Source organism: Arvicanthis niloticus, chromosome 6 (assembly GCF_011762505.2).
Source record: "Arvicanthis niloticus isolate mArvNil1 chromosome 6, mArvNil1.pat.X, whole genome shotgun sequence".
In the NCBI taxonomy this organism is placed as follows: domain Eukaryota; kingdom Metazoa; phylum Chordata; class Mammalia; order Rodentia; family Muridae; genus Arvicanthis; species Arvicanthis niloticus.
The window spans coordinates 4,364,146-4,376,839 of record NC_047663.1 but is presented as its reverse complement, the minus strand read 5'-3'; the positions used below and the strand labels follow the sequence as shown (position 1 = coordinate 4,376,839).

Here is a 12,694-nt window from a genome sequence, read left to right as displayed (position 1 = left end):
CTCTGACAAGAACCCACAAGAGTCCTGTCAGTTATCACTCTGCATCCAAGAGTCTCTGGGGCCACCTCCTGTTTACCAGGATGGAGGAATCTGGTCTGTGCTTGGGATTTTAGAGGAACCCACGGAAGGTAGCTGCAATCTATAAGACTACCACTGGAGGGCGCTCCAGGCTCATGACTGAAATCTCTCAGCTATGGACTATTTTTTTCCCCCCAGTGCACAGCTTGCTTGCCTGGTCTTGCTAGGTGACTCTGGGTCATGCTGGGTTTCCCTCTCAGTTTGTAGCCCACAGGGCTCACACCTGGGCAGGACTAGAGGGCAAGAATTTGGGAGCATCTCCTGCGGCTAGGATCTTCCTAGCATTTTGGTCCCGTCTCTTTTGTGTCCACAGACATTCAGATCATGAAACAGGCGCCGTGGAACATTCTAGGGTTTGTCTCCTGACTTGAGAGTGGGGCAGGAACTTTGGATGTGAACTGAGTCAGAGAGTCGGGGGTGGGTGACTGACCCTGGGAAGGGGGATGGTGGAGTGGCTCTCTATGGCCGTGGAAAACTCAGTTGGTCCTTCTCAGATTGGGGCGGGGCTGCTGAGAGCTCTAGAGGGAAGGTTTCCCCCAGACTGTGAGTCCTCTCACCCCTGCATCTCCTCTATGTCTGGGTGGGCAGTAACCCTGTCCCCTGCATCCCCACTGGCTTATCCTACTGAAATTCCAGCAAGAGTAGCAGCTGCTTCTGCTACAGTGTACTGGCTTAGCGCTCGGTGGACAGGTGGGTATGGACAGCAGCTTGGGAGCAGGTCACCTCGACCTTTCTTAGATTCTCTTTGGTGGTCACTTCTATGCCAGGGACAACAGAAGGACCATTGTCTTATGAAAGACTGGGACACCCCATCCCCTGCACTAGTGCTTAGGTGTGTATACCCAGCACCCCTTCTTTGCTGTGTAGCCTTGAAGCTCTTGCTAGCACGCCCCTGACCTGCACACCCCCGCCTCACCCAGGACAGGAACACTGTTCCTCGTCTTCCTGGGGCACTATCTTCCTTTCCCCGTTTCCCATCATTCATTTGTTTTGTCTGGGTTTGGGGCAGGTGGCTAGGCCTGGTTTGTTAGGACCTCCAAAGTCGGGCCCCTGGCCTAGGGTTTCACAGGTGGGGTCTCAAGCCGATCATGGATTGGAGGCCAGCCTCAAGAGGGCCTCAGAGCCCACCTAGTGTTTATCCAGTCTGTCGGGCACCAGGATTGCTGGGGCTCTTGTTTGAAACACAGGGCCTTTCGGGTGAGTTTAAAAGTTTGGGGTGCTGGCATGGCCCCCACCCTGCACCCCCTTTGCCTTGGATTCCCCCTGCTGTTCTGTGCCGGGCTAGGGAATTCCCTGGACACAGCCTCACTTTTCCCACCTGCTCTGGTCTTGTTAGTTTATACTGAGATACTCCTGCGTTCTTCAAAGCCCAGAGTGCTTTGCTCTCCTCAGTCAAGTTCAGCTGTCTGGCCTGAGGCCACCTCAGCACAGAGCTCCAGCCTGGGGAAGGGTTTCTCCCTCCATGGATTATCTAGCGAGGCAACTGATGCATAGAGACTTTGTAACTTAATTCCTGAAGCCCACTGGCCCGAGTCCCAGCCAGCTGCAGGCAGCCAACTGTTCAAACTCTGTTCAGATAATGCAGAGCCCAGCTGTGATCATTCCAGCTGTCTGTATTCTGCACTTGCTTTCCCTGAGACTATAAATACGGCCTGTGGTGGTGGTGGTGGTGGTGGTGGTGGTGGTGGTGGTGGTGGTGGGACATTCTGTACCATTTTGGTCTAGTCTGCTGCCCAGCAGTATAATCTCAAAGCCAACTATGAGTTATCAAATATTCTCTCTCTTCTCTTTCCCCTTCTCTGATTTACAAAACAAAGTCTTAACCTGACTAACCTAGAGTTTGTTCTATAGACCAGTCTGGCCTTAAACTTGTTGCAATCACTGTGGGTTTGTATCACAAAGTGGCAGGGATTATAGGCACGTGCCACCACACCCAAAGTAACTTTCTATGTTAGTACCCCCAGCAGAGTCAGTTATGCTTCCCTGTATCTGACTTTTATTCCTCTGTGGGTAATTTCCTAGGACCCCTGGGAGCCAGGGCAGGAGCATCTGAGGATTGCTGTGTCACTCCCCCTGCCTAGTGCACGGCTGTCGAGGTAGACAGACAGGAGGGGCTCTGGTGACTGGGATACCAGGAAAATTGGGCAAAGCTCCAGGCCCCCCACGGGCCCTACCTGTACAGCAATCACAGACAAGACCTCCACTGAGATCCGGTTAAACTCGTCAAAGCAACCCCAGGCTCCCGTCTGTGCCAGGCCCTTGTAGATGTTTCCACAGGACTATAAAGGGAAAATCAGATTAGAGAGAGGGAGTGGCCCCCAAAGACCTCCAGGAAGCAGGTGCCTGGAGACAGACACCTGACCTGAAAGGTCCCAGCATTTCTCTAAGTGAATGTCAGGCAGAGGCAGGCTAAGAAATCCTTCAATCTCCTGCCCCTCCATCTTCTCATTTTATGCACATGAAGGAGGAGAATCCTTTAAGGTGGGCTGGGGCTGCAAGCTCCTGGAGGACCTTTCTCTGTGAATGTGCCATTCTATCCCCTGCAGGGTCAGCAACATACCCACGGGGGCCACATAGAAGTCCTTCTAGGATCAGAGGACTTCACTTTTCTAGGGCCCCTAAGGGGGACATGCTGGTATTACCTTCAGTCAGCAGGGGTCTTGGACACTGCCCTCAGCCTCAGGATGGGACCACTAGGCTCCCTCTTATGCTGGGACTGTTACTGCTAGAATCTCTCCCTTCCTGTTTTGTCCTCTGATCAAATATGACCCTGCAGCTGATGGACTTGTCCTTGCCCCCTTCAGAGTTCACCCGAAGGCCACTACTTTCACCCTAACTCCACACTGAACAAGAAGCAGGTATTCACTCCTGTGTCTCTATTCATAGTCTTGGAACTGCTGGGACCTGTACCTCCACAAGGGGGCGCTAGCTAGCAGGGTACTCTGGATGCCTAGTTGCTGCCCTGCAGGGTTCTGTTTGTAGGGTGCACACGCTCATAGCTGGCCACATACCTTGTAGTCCATCTGCTCAGAGCAATTGAAGACATACACCATGGTTCCCAGGGCTCTGCCCAGGTCCTTGGTTGTCTCTGTCTTGCCCGTACCGGCAGGACCTGCAGGGGCTCCGCCCATGATCAGGTGGAGGGATTGCGTAAGCGTGATGTAGCACCTGCCGAGGACCTTAATTCACCTGGGGCACTGTGACCCCTATGACCTACACCCCACTGTGCTCTGCTCAGCTCACTGTGGGGCCACTGTACTCGCTCAGGCCTGGAGGGACCAAAGTCAGAGCACAGGAACACTGTGCTGAGGGATGGGCGTGGGTGCAGGCGTGGCCCTCCTGTGGGTTTGGGGAGCGGGCTCTGGGGACTCATCAGACACATACTGAGGGTGTCATGGGCAGTTTCTGGGCTGAGTGATACACTCAGTCTGAGTGTCTTCCGACACACCAGAAAAGGGCATCGGATCCCATTACACATGGTTGTGAGCCACCATGTGGTTCTGAGAATTGAACTCAGGACCTCTGGAAGAGCGGTCAGTGCTCTTAACTGCTGAGCCATCTTTCCAGCCCCTGGGCTGAGTGTTTTTATTGTCCTGTAATTGATTTAATTCCCACACGCTCATGAGGGTTCCTATAGCTATCTCCATGCTCTGCAGACCTCAGGGAGGCGAAGCCAATCCTTGGGGACACAGCTAGTGTCAGACCAAGAACTCAGCCTAAAGCAGGGCTCCTGCCTGGCAACTGGGCTGGATGGGAGAACAGGGCCGTTTGGCTTCAGTCTTGCTTTCTGTTGCAATGCTAAGTGGGGCCCCAAGACCTGGAGTCTGCACTTAGACCTGTGCGACCCTGCTCCCAAGTTATTTCTGATTGGTGAATAAAGATGCCAGCAGCCAATAGCTGGGCAGAAGAGACATAGGTAGGGTTTAGGTTTTCTGGGGAGGAGATGACAAGAAGAAGGTGGAGGGGGAAGAGAAGCCCATGGGTTAGGTGAGCCATAAAAAAAAAAAAACAAAAACAAAAAACAAAAAACAAAAACAAAAAACCATGGCCCTGAGGGCTGACCAACTGGAGTGAAGAGCAGCCCAGATGAAACACGGAAAGTAATAACTCGTGGTTATCCACAGGAAAGTTAGATTCTAATAGCATAGAGGGTGGATACCTGCCCAGCCCTTGTGCCGATTAAGGCATATTGTAAATATAAAGGTCGTGTGTGTCTTTTATCTGGGAACTAAATGGTCAAAAGTGAGGTAGAAACCCCGGGGTCGGGATTAAAACCTTCTACCAACACAAGGCCTCCCCACGGAATGTGGGCTCTTCTAGCTGCAGAGCTGAGGCGGGAAGGACATATGTGGGTAGAGGGTGGGCATCAGGCTGTGGTGGTCCCCACCTGTCTGTGAGCGGAGTGATGACCAGCCGAGGTGTGTTGCCCAGGTACTCGTACGAGTATTTGATCTGGGCGTCGCAGATGTTGGCGAAGCAATGCTTCTTCTCCTCATCCCAGCGGTGCCGGAGCTGTGACTGCCAGGTGAAGGCCTGCGAACTCTCCACCTGCGGCAGGAACCCGAGGGGCTTGGCTCCAGGCTGCTCCCCGGGGCTCTCCCCTCAGTCCTATACATGACTCTTTCAATACCCTTGGCCACAGCCTGCTACAGGTAGGAGCTTCCAGGGTTGGGGGTTGGCCCAGGCAGTAAAGAACTTGCTGACTCCAATTCTCAGAACCTGTGTGACAGAGTCAGCCAGTGTGATAGCAGGTGCTTGCAGTAACCAGGGCTGAGGAGGTGAAGACGGGGGGTGGGTGTGGGGAGAGTGGGGTGTGAGGGGGAGTGGGAGTGGGTGGGGCTCTGGGCCGAAGTTCCAGGCCAATATGAGAGGCTGTCTCCAAAAAGGAAGGTGGATGGCACCTGAGGAACCACACCTAAGGTCATCCTCAGGCCAACGCATGTATGCACACATACATGCACATGTGCCTGAGCACATATGAACACACACTCAAGAATAGAAACTTCTGGCTCTCCAGTCATCTGACCCCCATGGATTTTGTGTGTGTGTGTGTGTGTGGCAGCCACTCCCTCTGTCAGCACCCTGGAAGAGGAGGTTGGAGATGCTGGAGTTTTTGGGTGTGGGGCCAGCCCCAAACCCAGTTCCCAGTCCTTCCCAGCACCCCGGGGACTCCTGCCTCCCCAGTGTCTGGGACAGGGGTGCTCCTGCCTTAGCCATGATCATCTTGGCCACCACGTCTCGGGCATGCACATCGATGGTGCAGATGGTCATGATTTTCATCCTGTCACCAGGGCTGAGGTTCCCGATGAGGAGAGTGATGAGCGCATTCAGCTGGCTGATCTGCAGAGAAGGGCGCCTGGGCTGGGACCCTGCCTGGCAGTACTGCCCCCAGGTGGTCACAGAACCAGATGCCCAGGCTGTTGGGGTCCACAGAGAATGACCTGTGTGTGTGTGTGTGTATGCATGGGCACATGCACTCAGGTGCATGCGTGCCTATGTGCGTGTGCAAGATCACCAGTCCTTGTTTATCACAATGAGAGGAAAAGAAAAAAAAAAAAAAACAGAAAAGTTCCTCTCCTCCCAGGTGAGGAAATTACTACAGAGCCCCTTAGAAGAAAGAGCCTGCACATTCAGTAAAAACGGCTGCCTGTAATCAGGCCACACATGCAGGAAGTTTCTGAAGCTCCAGGAGAAAAGACTGCGTCCCTGAGTGATGGCACAGCCAGTGGAGTGCTGTCTTTGTAAGCACAAGGACCTGGCTTTGATCCCCAAAATCCGTGTAAGGGAGGCATCATGCTTGTAATCCCAACACCCTGGAGGAAGACACAGGAGGATCCCTGGGGCTCACTTGGGCCAGCCTGGTCTAATGGGAAAGCTTCAGATCCTCACCCCAAACTAAGGTTCCTGAGAAACCACCAAAGGTTCATGTATACGGGCACACACTCACACACTCACATACTTGAACACATATCTTCTGAGATCTACCCAAGAATCTCAAGGGAAAAAAAGTACTGCCAAGCTGGCTCAGCAGATAAAGGGACCTGCCATCGAGCCCCGCAACCCCAGTTCCATTCATGGAAGCAAAGAATTGGCCCCCACAAGTTGTCTTCTGATCTCCTCATGCACATGAGTGCACATGTATACACACACATACACACAGAGAGACAGAAGAGAGAGAAATGGTAAAAAAAAAAGTGTTGGCATCCGATTTCTGGGGACACACTGTAGGAGTTCTGTATTGCTGAGGTTGACACTTGTTCTGTTCCGGGACAGCTTATGACCCACACAGACAGGGAATACAGAGCTCCACCTTGGAGAGGGGGGCCTGAGCTGCCTGCTTCTACGTCAGTTTGACACAAGTTACAGTCGTTTCAAAGAGAGAGCCTCCACTGAAAATATGGCCCCACCAGATTAGCCTGTGGGCAAGCTTGTGGTTCATTCTCTTAATTAGTGACTGATGGGAGAAGGCTCGGTCTGCTGTGGGTGGGGCCAAGCCTGGGCTGCATAAGAAAGAAGGCTGAGCCAGCCTTGAGGAGCAAGCCAGTAAGCAGTGATCCTCTGTGGCTTCTGCTTCAGTTCCTGCCTCCAGGTTCCTGCCCTGACGCCTGGATGACGGACTACAAGTTGCAAGCTGCCGCCTGTAATAAACCCTTTCCTCCCCAGGTTGCATTCGGTCATGGTGTTTTATCACAGCAATAGAAACCCTAATCAAGACAGGGGTCTTCTGGCTACTGCCTGGCGGTTTGGGGCCCAGAGTCTCCAAACCTGCTTTTTGTTGTAGTCTTTGATGGCGTTTTCATATCCTTCCTCCAGCCTTGCGAACGCCAGGCCCACCTCGGTCGTCCACCAGATCTGCGTGCATGTCAGCGCCACCTGGAAACCATCCAGGAGAAACTGGTCTTTATGGATAATAGGACGAGGTGATAGCAGGTGTGGTGGTACACATTTTAAATCCCAGCGCTCAGGAGGCAGAGGCAGGTAGCTCTCTGAGTTCAAGGCCAACCTGGTCTACAGAGTGAGTTCCAAGACAGTCAGGGCTACAGAGAACAGCCCCCACTCCCATCCCTCACTCCCCGAAAAAAAGAAAAGAAAATGAGGCCACGAGGCTGGGCAGACAGCTCAGTGGTGAAGAGCATTGGCAGCTCTTCCAGGGTGGACCTGGGTTTTCTTCCCTCCACCCATGTGGATGCTGACAGCTTTAACTCCACTTCCAGGGGATCTGGTGCCCTCTTGTGTCCACTTTGGGCACTGCACACGTGGCATACTCACACACCGGCAAAATGCCCATGCACATGAAATTAAATATAAAGGGATTTTTAAAAAATGAGCTTATGTTAAGCAGTTAAACTCATTCCCAGCAGACAAGAGGGTGACCCGGGACCCCGGAGCCACACTGCCGTCCATACCTGGGCTGGGTAATCAAAGATCCATTGTTCCCTGGGTTTCTCTTCATAAGTTACCACGGCTTCTGGAATTTCGTGACGCAATGTGGCGCACATCCGGTCCAGTACCCGGTTCAGCCACACTTCCACCTGGGGAAAGACCTCATGCTGACCTCACAGGTACATCCCATCAGTGACTGGTACACCTGAAGCAGGCGAGCTGAGCGGGCAGGCAGAGCCACCCTGCCTGTTCTGGCCTCTGCCCAGTCCTTCCCCAACAAAGCGGCTGGCCACCTGGGACCTCCACCTGCCCTGAGCTTCACCCCCACATAAACAAACTCTCTAAACAAAGCCACCATTGCTCCGAGATCCATGGCTGCCCAGTAACCTCCTTCTTGTGACCAAACACATCCTGGATCTAGAAGCAGTGAGCCAGTCCAGTATGGACCAGTTTTGGGTGCGTGGGCAGTGAGGCAGAACGTATCCGGAGTCAACTTTTCAGGAAAATCTCCTTTTAACCATCGTGTGGGGCTGCCTGATTGGGCACGCACAAGTTCAAATCCAGGATTAACAACCAACCTCCTCCTCCTCCACCTGGATCCACAAAAGAAGTGTTGGGACTCAGCCAGAATTCTGAGCCGCTCATTTTAGTGCCCGCTGCCCCGTGTGTCTGCTCTGTTCCTTTGCTTAGCTTCTAAATAATGCCTTCCCTGCCGGCCCGCTGTTTTTATTCCTTGAGCTTCAACTCTTTGAACAAGACTCCAAGAACTCGGAAGCTCCGTCCAGGCAGCCGACTGCCTGTAACACGTCTGTCAGGGGCAGAGATGTTAACGTTTCCCTTAGAGCAGTAAAAGATGACCCACCAGAGCTGGCGGGGTGCCTCAGTGGGTAAGGGCACCTGCGGCGGCGTGAGGCTGGCAACCTAGGTTCGAGACCCAGAATCCCCATAGGATGGAAGGAGAGAACCATGTCCACGAGATTGTCCTCCAACCTACACTTGAGTGTTGTGTCACATACACACACACACACACACACACACACACACACACACACTGATAATAGGATAAGGCTTTTTTAAAAAGGCTCCCAAACCTGACTCCACTTAAAAGCCACTTTAGTAAGCCGAGGTTATCCTTGCAAAAAACATGTGGCACATACAGTTATCCCTAAGTCAGAGAAGGGAGCAGGCGGCCATGCAGAGAACAGTCTATCTCAGTGGTAGACTGCCTCTCTTGCTCTCATGGGGTGCTGGGCTCATCCCCAGCACCGCAGCAGACTGAGGACAGCAATCCCTGCTGTATCTGGGGGTGGGGGGGGAGGCTGTCATTTTCTTAACTGTCACTCCCCTGAAAGGACCTTGCTGCTTCTCAGAGTCACCCTGAGAGAGGCAATGGGGACCTGAGCCTCACCCAGTCCCGCTGACCTCCCTAGAGCCCAGACTCTGGTGAGAGGTTCTGGTTTCTCCCATGACACTTCTCTTCAGACTAATGGCCAGATCATCTCTGGGTCAGATGTTGGGCAGTGAGGTCGGGGAAGGGCCAGTGAGAAGTTTGCTGTCAGTAGGATCAGGTAGCCCAAGTGTGGGTGACATGCTTGTTGGGAAGAGGACCAGGGCCCCAAGATTGTCCTGAAGCCACTGAAGTGTCAAGCCCACTTCCTGTGCACAGGGGCTCCCTGTTCAGATGGCACAGCCCCGTTCTGCACCACCCACAGCAATTCAGTGATGGGTCAAGCCTGTCCCTTCCTCCTTCCTTCCTCTGCCCCTTAGGTGCATGCCACACACCTCGGGAAGGCTGTGTGCTGTAGATTCTATAACAAAGTCGGGGCTGGTGAAATGGCTCAGCAGGTAAAGGTGCTTGCTGCCAAGCCTGGCAACATGAGTTCAATCCCTGGGGCCCTTGTGGTGGCAGGCGAGAACTGACTCCTGAAAGTTGTTCTCGGACCTCCACTCACATACAATGTCCCCCCAAAATACAAATAACTATATTTATACATCAGATAAAAAGAGGTCCCCAAGCATTTCCTTGAGAGGTGGATGACAAAATGCGGCCAACCCCCGCCCCACAAGGCTCACCTGCCCTGAGAGGTCACATTCCTTATCAAAGTCCACGAACTCGTCTTCCTTACTGTACATCCCCAGCCCAAACTTGAGTGGTTTTCCTTCAGCGTCAAGGCGGAACTTGAGTTTGCACAGACTGTCGAAGAGTTTGGACAGGTGGCGGCTCACCTGCGGGAAGGACCCTAGAGTGGCTGGTGGCTCTGGGCTCCCTCGAGAGGTTTTAAGCCCCCTCTCTCCTGTCCTTTCTCTTTTGTCTTTGGAATATTTGTCCCATATCTTCGGCTGATGTTGACGGAGGCAGCCTCAGGCATGGGTGAGAACTGGTCTTGGGCAGGACACAGTTGCCAAGACCTTCATCGAGGCTTCCAGCACGCCCCCTCCCCCATGCCTCTCTTTCCGAGGAGCTCTGGGGAAGCATCTTTCTAGATCCCAGGGTGTGTGTGTTTCAGGGCACAGGTCATGAAGGCCACACAGAGAACACTTCATTGTGTCTTTCAGAGTCCCCCAACTTCTTACCCATTCATAGAAGGAAAACAAGCAGGGCGGAGTCAGCCACAGAACACATTGTGGGCTTGTCCTCCAGCTCCTGGGTGCAGGGGTTTACACCACTGCATCCCTGCCTACCTCCACGGGGTCGTTTCCGTTGGAGAGAATGTCCAGCAGATCAGCGGAGGAGACGAAATAGAACCGTGGGAATGCCAGCCTCTTGGTCTCTAGATATTCAGCCAGCGCCTTTTCACACACAGCCAAGCTAAGGGGAAGAGACTGGTGGGTCCTTTTCTGCAGGGCTCTTAGCCAGCCCATGCTCTCAGCTTACTGAGGGCATCTAGTTTTTCTCCACAGACCTAATTGGTCTCCAAATGCTCCTATCCTCCACCAGCTCTGATCACACCGTGTGTGTGTGTCCTAATCCACCTCAGGGATGAAATATTATTAGCCTGTGACCTGTGCCTTTGTGCGGCAGGTGGCAGGTGACCTGCCCCATTGACACCTCCACTGGACATATGGGATGGGGACCCACCTCTTCTTCAGCTTCTCCAGTTTGTTGTAGAGACCCGGTTTGTTGGTGGCTTCTACCACATTTGGCGTTTTCACGGCATCTGCCATCAAGACCTGGGGGTGGGGGAGAAGGGAGAACAGAAGGATTGGAGCCCACGCCGTCCACAGCAGCCATTTCTGAGAATACCCAGTGTCCGAGCTCACCTTGAATTCCTGGTCGATGGTGTCGAAGCGCTTGGAATCCTCTGGTAGCTGGGCTCTGATGTCTTCTGAGCCAATAAAGATGCTCTCCAGGTGGCTCCAGGTTCTTTGGACCTCAAACCAGATGGAGATGACCGAGTCTGCTGTGGACAGCTTCTGCTGCCAGCTGGTCACTTCCTTCAGGAAGTGGGACAGGTACTTGGACATCATCAGGTTCTGCAGCTGCACCTGGTTGTCCTCCAGCGTCTCCACGAGCACTTCGTCCGACTTCAGCATCATGGTGCCTGTCCGTGGGTGCGGCTCATGCTCAAATTCCATGGTGGTCCAGGTGCTGTCCAGGGTTTTCAGCACCTTTCAGGGGAATGGACACAGGGAGAGTTCTGAGTGTAAGACATCATCACCCACTGGTTCATGTGTCTGTGCACTCGGCTGCAACCTCATGCTGCAGTTCAGGAAAGCTTAGGAGCTGGAGGAAGTGGCTCACTTGAGGTTGTATATAGAACCGCCCCACTTCCGGTTCACTGTGGATTCACTGTGAGCTGCAGCTTCCCACTCCTGGTGACAAGCCTTCCCCTGTGGGGGACTGTGCCCCCTCATGCAAGCCAGAACAACCCTTTCCCGTTATCCTTAAATTGCTCCTCAGGTATTTTGTCCCTACAGTGAGAAAGGTGACTGATTCACAAGCATAGAGCATCTGGGTTGTGGGCTCAGGGAGAGTTCAATGCTCCTGGGACTGGAACAAGGCTACGGTGCTCACGCCCACACTGCTCAGAAGCCAGGAGGCAACAAGCAGCCTAGAGGCCTACCCACAGGTGGACAGAGAGACGGGTCTCGGGGGAACACAGGAGTCCCTATGTCACACTGCAGACACAGGTGTTAGGGTCTGCAAAAGGTACCATACTCTGTGTGCTGGGGAGAGAATAGTCGGGATCAGGGCAATTTGAAGATACTGAGTTCTGGATGTATTGGATGATTTCTCTGTCCTGAGCTGGCCAAGGAAGGCTGCTAGACACCTCCACCCCCCCACCCCCCAATGTCAGCAAGTCAGAGGCTGTCTGAGGTCAGCCACTCACAGCCACTCAGCCAATCCTAGGATCCTCTGGGGGAGAACCACGTGACAGCAATGGCTCCTACCTTCTCCATCCCGGACTCCTTTACGGCCTTGTCTACAATGTTGCGGACCTCATCCTCATACTTGTGCAGGTTCAGCTGTAGCAGATCTGCCAGGGTGGTCTCTTCTGACATTTCAAACTTCACCTAGGGAGAAACCAGGCACAGGAGTCCAGTGTACAGTAGTGACAGGAAGCAGGCCTCTGAGCACAGCCATGGTCACTGGGCTAAGCTTTGATCTGTGACCCCAGGGGCTCCATGATTCAGGACAATTCCTTCTCCAAGCCTCACCCTTTTCTCTATAAAACCGTAACCACAGACTCCTCTGGAGTTGGGTAAAAAGCAGACACCAGAACACGAGTCCACTTAGAGCTGTGGTTCTCAGACTTCCTAGTGCTATGACCCTTTAATATGGCTCATCATGCTAGGACCATTGTCTAGGGGATATCTTTGAAAATTTTGGGGTGCTAGGAATTGAGCTGGAATGCAAAGGGAGGTCAGGGGAGAGAGCTCATCATCTCCAGCCTTCCTAAGACACATAGATGCTCAGTTATCAGAACTGGCTGTAACTTGCAGGGCCTGGTGTGAAAAGAACACACAGGGCCTGTGAAGATGAACCAGTGTCAAGATCAGATGCAAATACCAACCTGCCAGACCAGATGTGTCCAGGAAAGCAATAGTCGGTGATTGCTACAAGGCAACCAACCATGTTTTGACAGTATCTGAGGCCTGCCCCACAGGGGAAACATGCCTGTTATTGTAGTCCATAGCTGAGGAGGTCATAGGCCATAGGGAGAACAAACTACTCTTGTTTTGGTAAATGGACACCGTGTCGTGCTGCCTTCCGAATATTTACCATTGTACC

The 12,694-nt window shown here is 53.1% G+C and overlaps 1 protein-coding gene across 1 annotated transcript in view; it reads right to left on the bottom strand.

The window, feature by feature from the left end:
• The window catches only part of Dnah17 (dynein axonemal heavy chain 17), a 109,654-nt gene that overhangs the window by 62,717 nt on the left and 34,243 nt on the right, over window positions 1–12,694 (bottom strand). The window contains exons 26-36 of the mRNA XM_034504907.2: window positions 11,854–11,976; window positions 10,723–11,070; window positions 10,541–10,632; window positions 10,144–10,270; window positions 9,535–9,687; window positions 7,485–7,610; window positions 6,844–6,951; window positions 5,287–5,418; window positions 4,466–4,626; window positions 3,090–3,246; window positions 2,253–2,357 (exon numbers count right to left, since the gene is read on the bottom strand). Of these exons, the coding sequence (XP_034360798.1) occupies window positions 2,253–2,357; window positions 3,090–3,246; window positions 4,466–4,626; window positions 5,287–5,418; window positions 6,844–6,951; window positions 7,485–7,610; window positions 9,535–9,687; window positions 10,144–10,270; window positions 10,541–10,632; window positions 10,723–11,070; window positions 11,854–11,976 (1,632 nt within the window). The remainder of the gene's footprint in view (window positions 1–2,252; window positions 2,358–3,089; window positions 3,247–4,465; window positions 4,627–5,286; window positions 5,419–6,843; window positions 6,952–7,484; window positions 7,611–9,534; window positions 9,688–10,143; window positions 10,271–10,540; window positions 10,633–10,722; window positions 11,071–11,853; window positions 11,977–12,694) is intronic.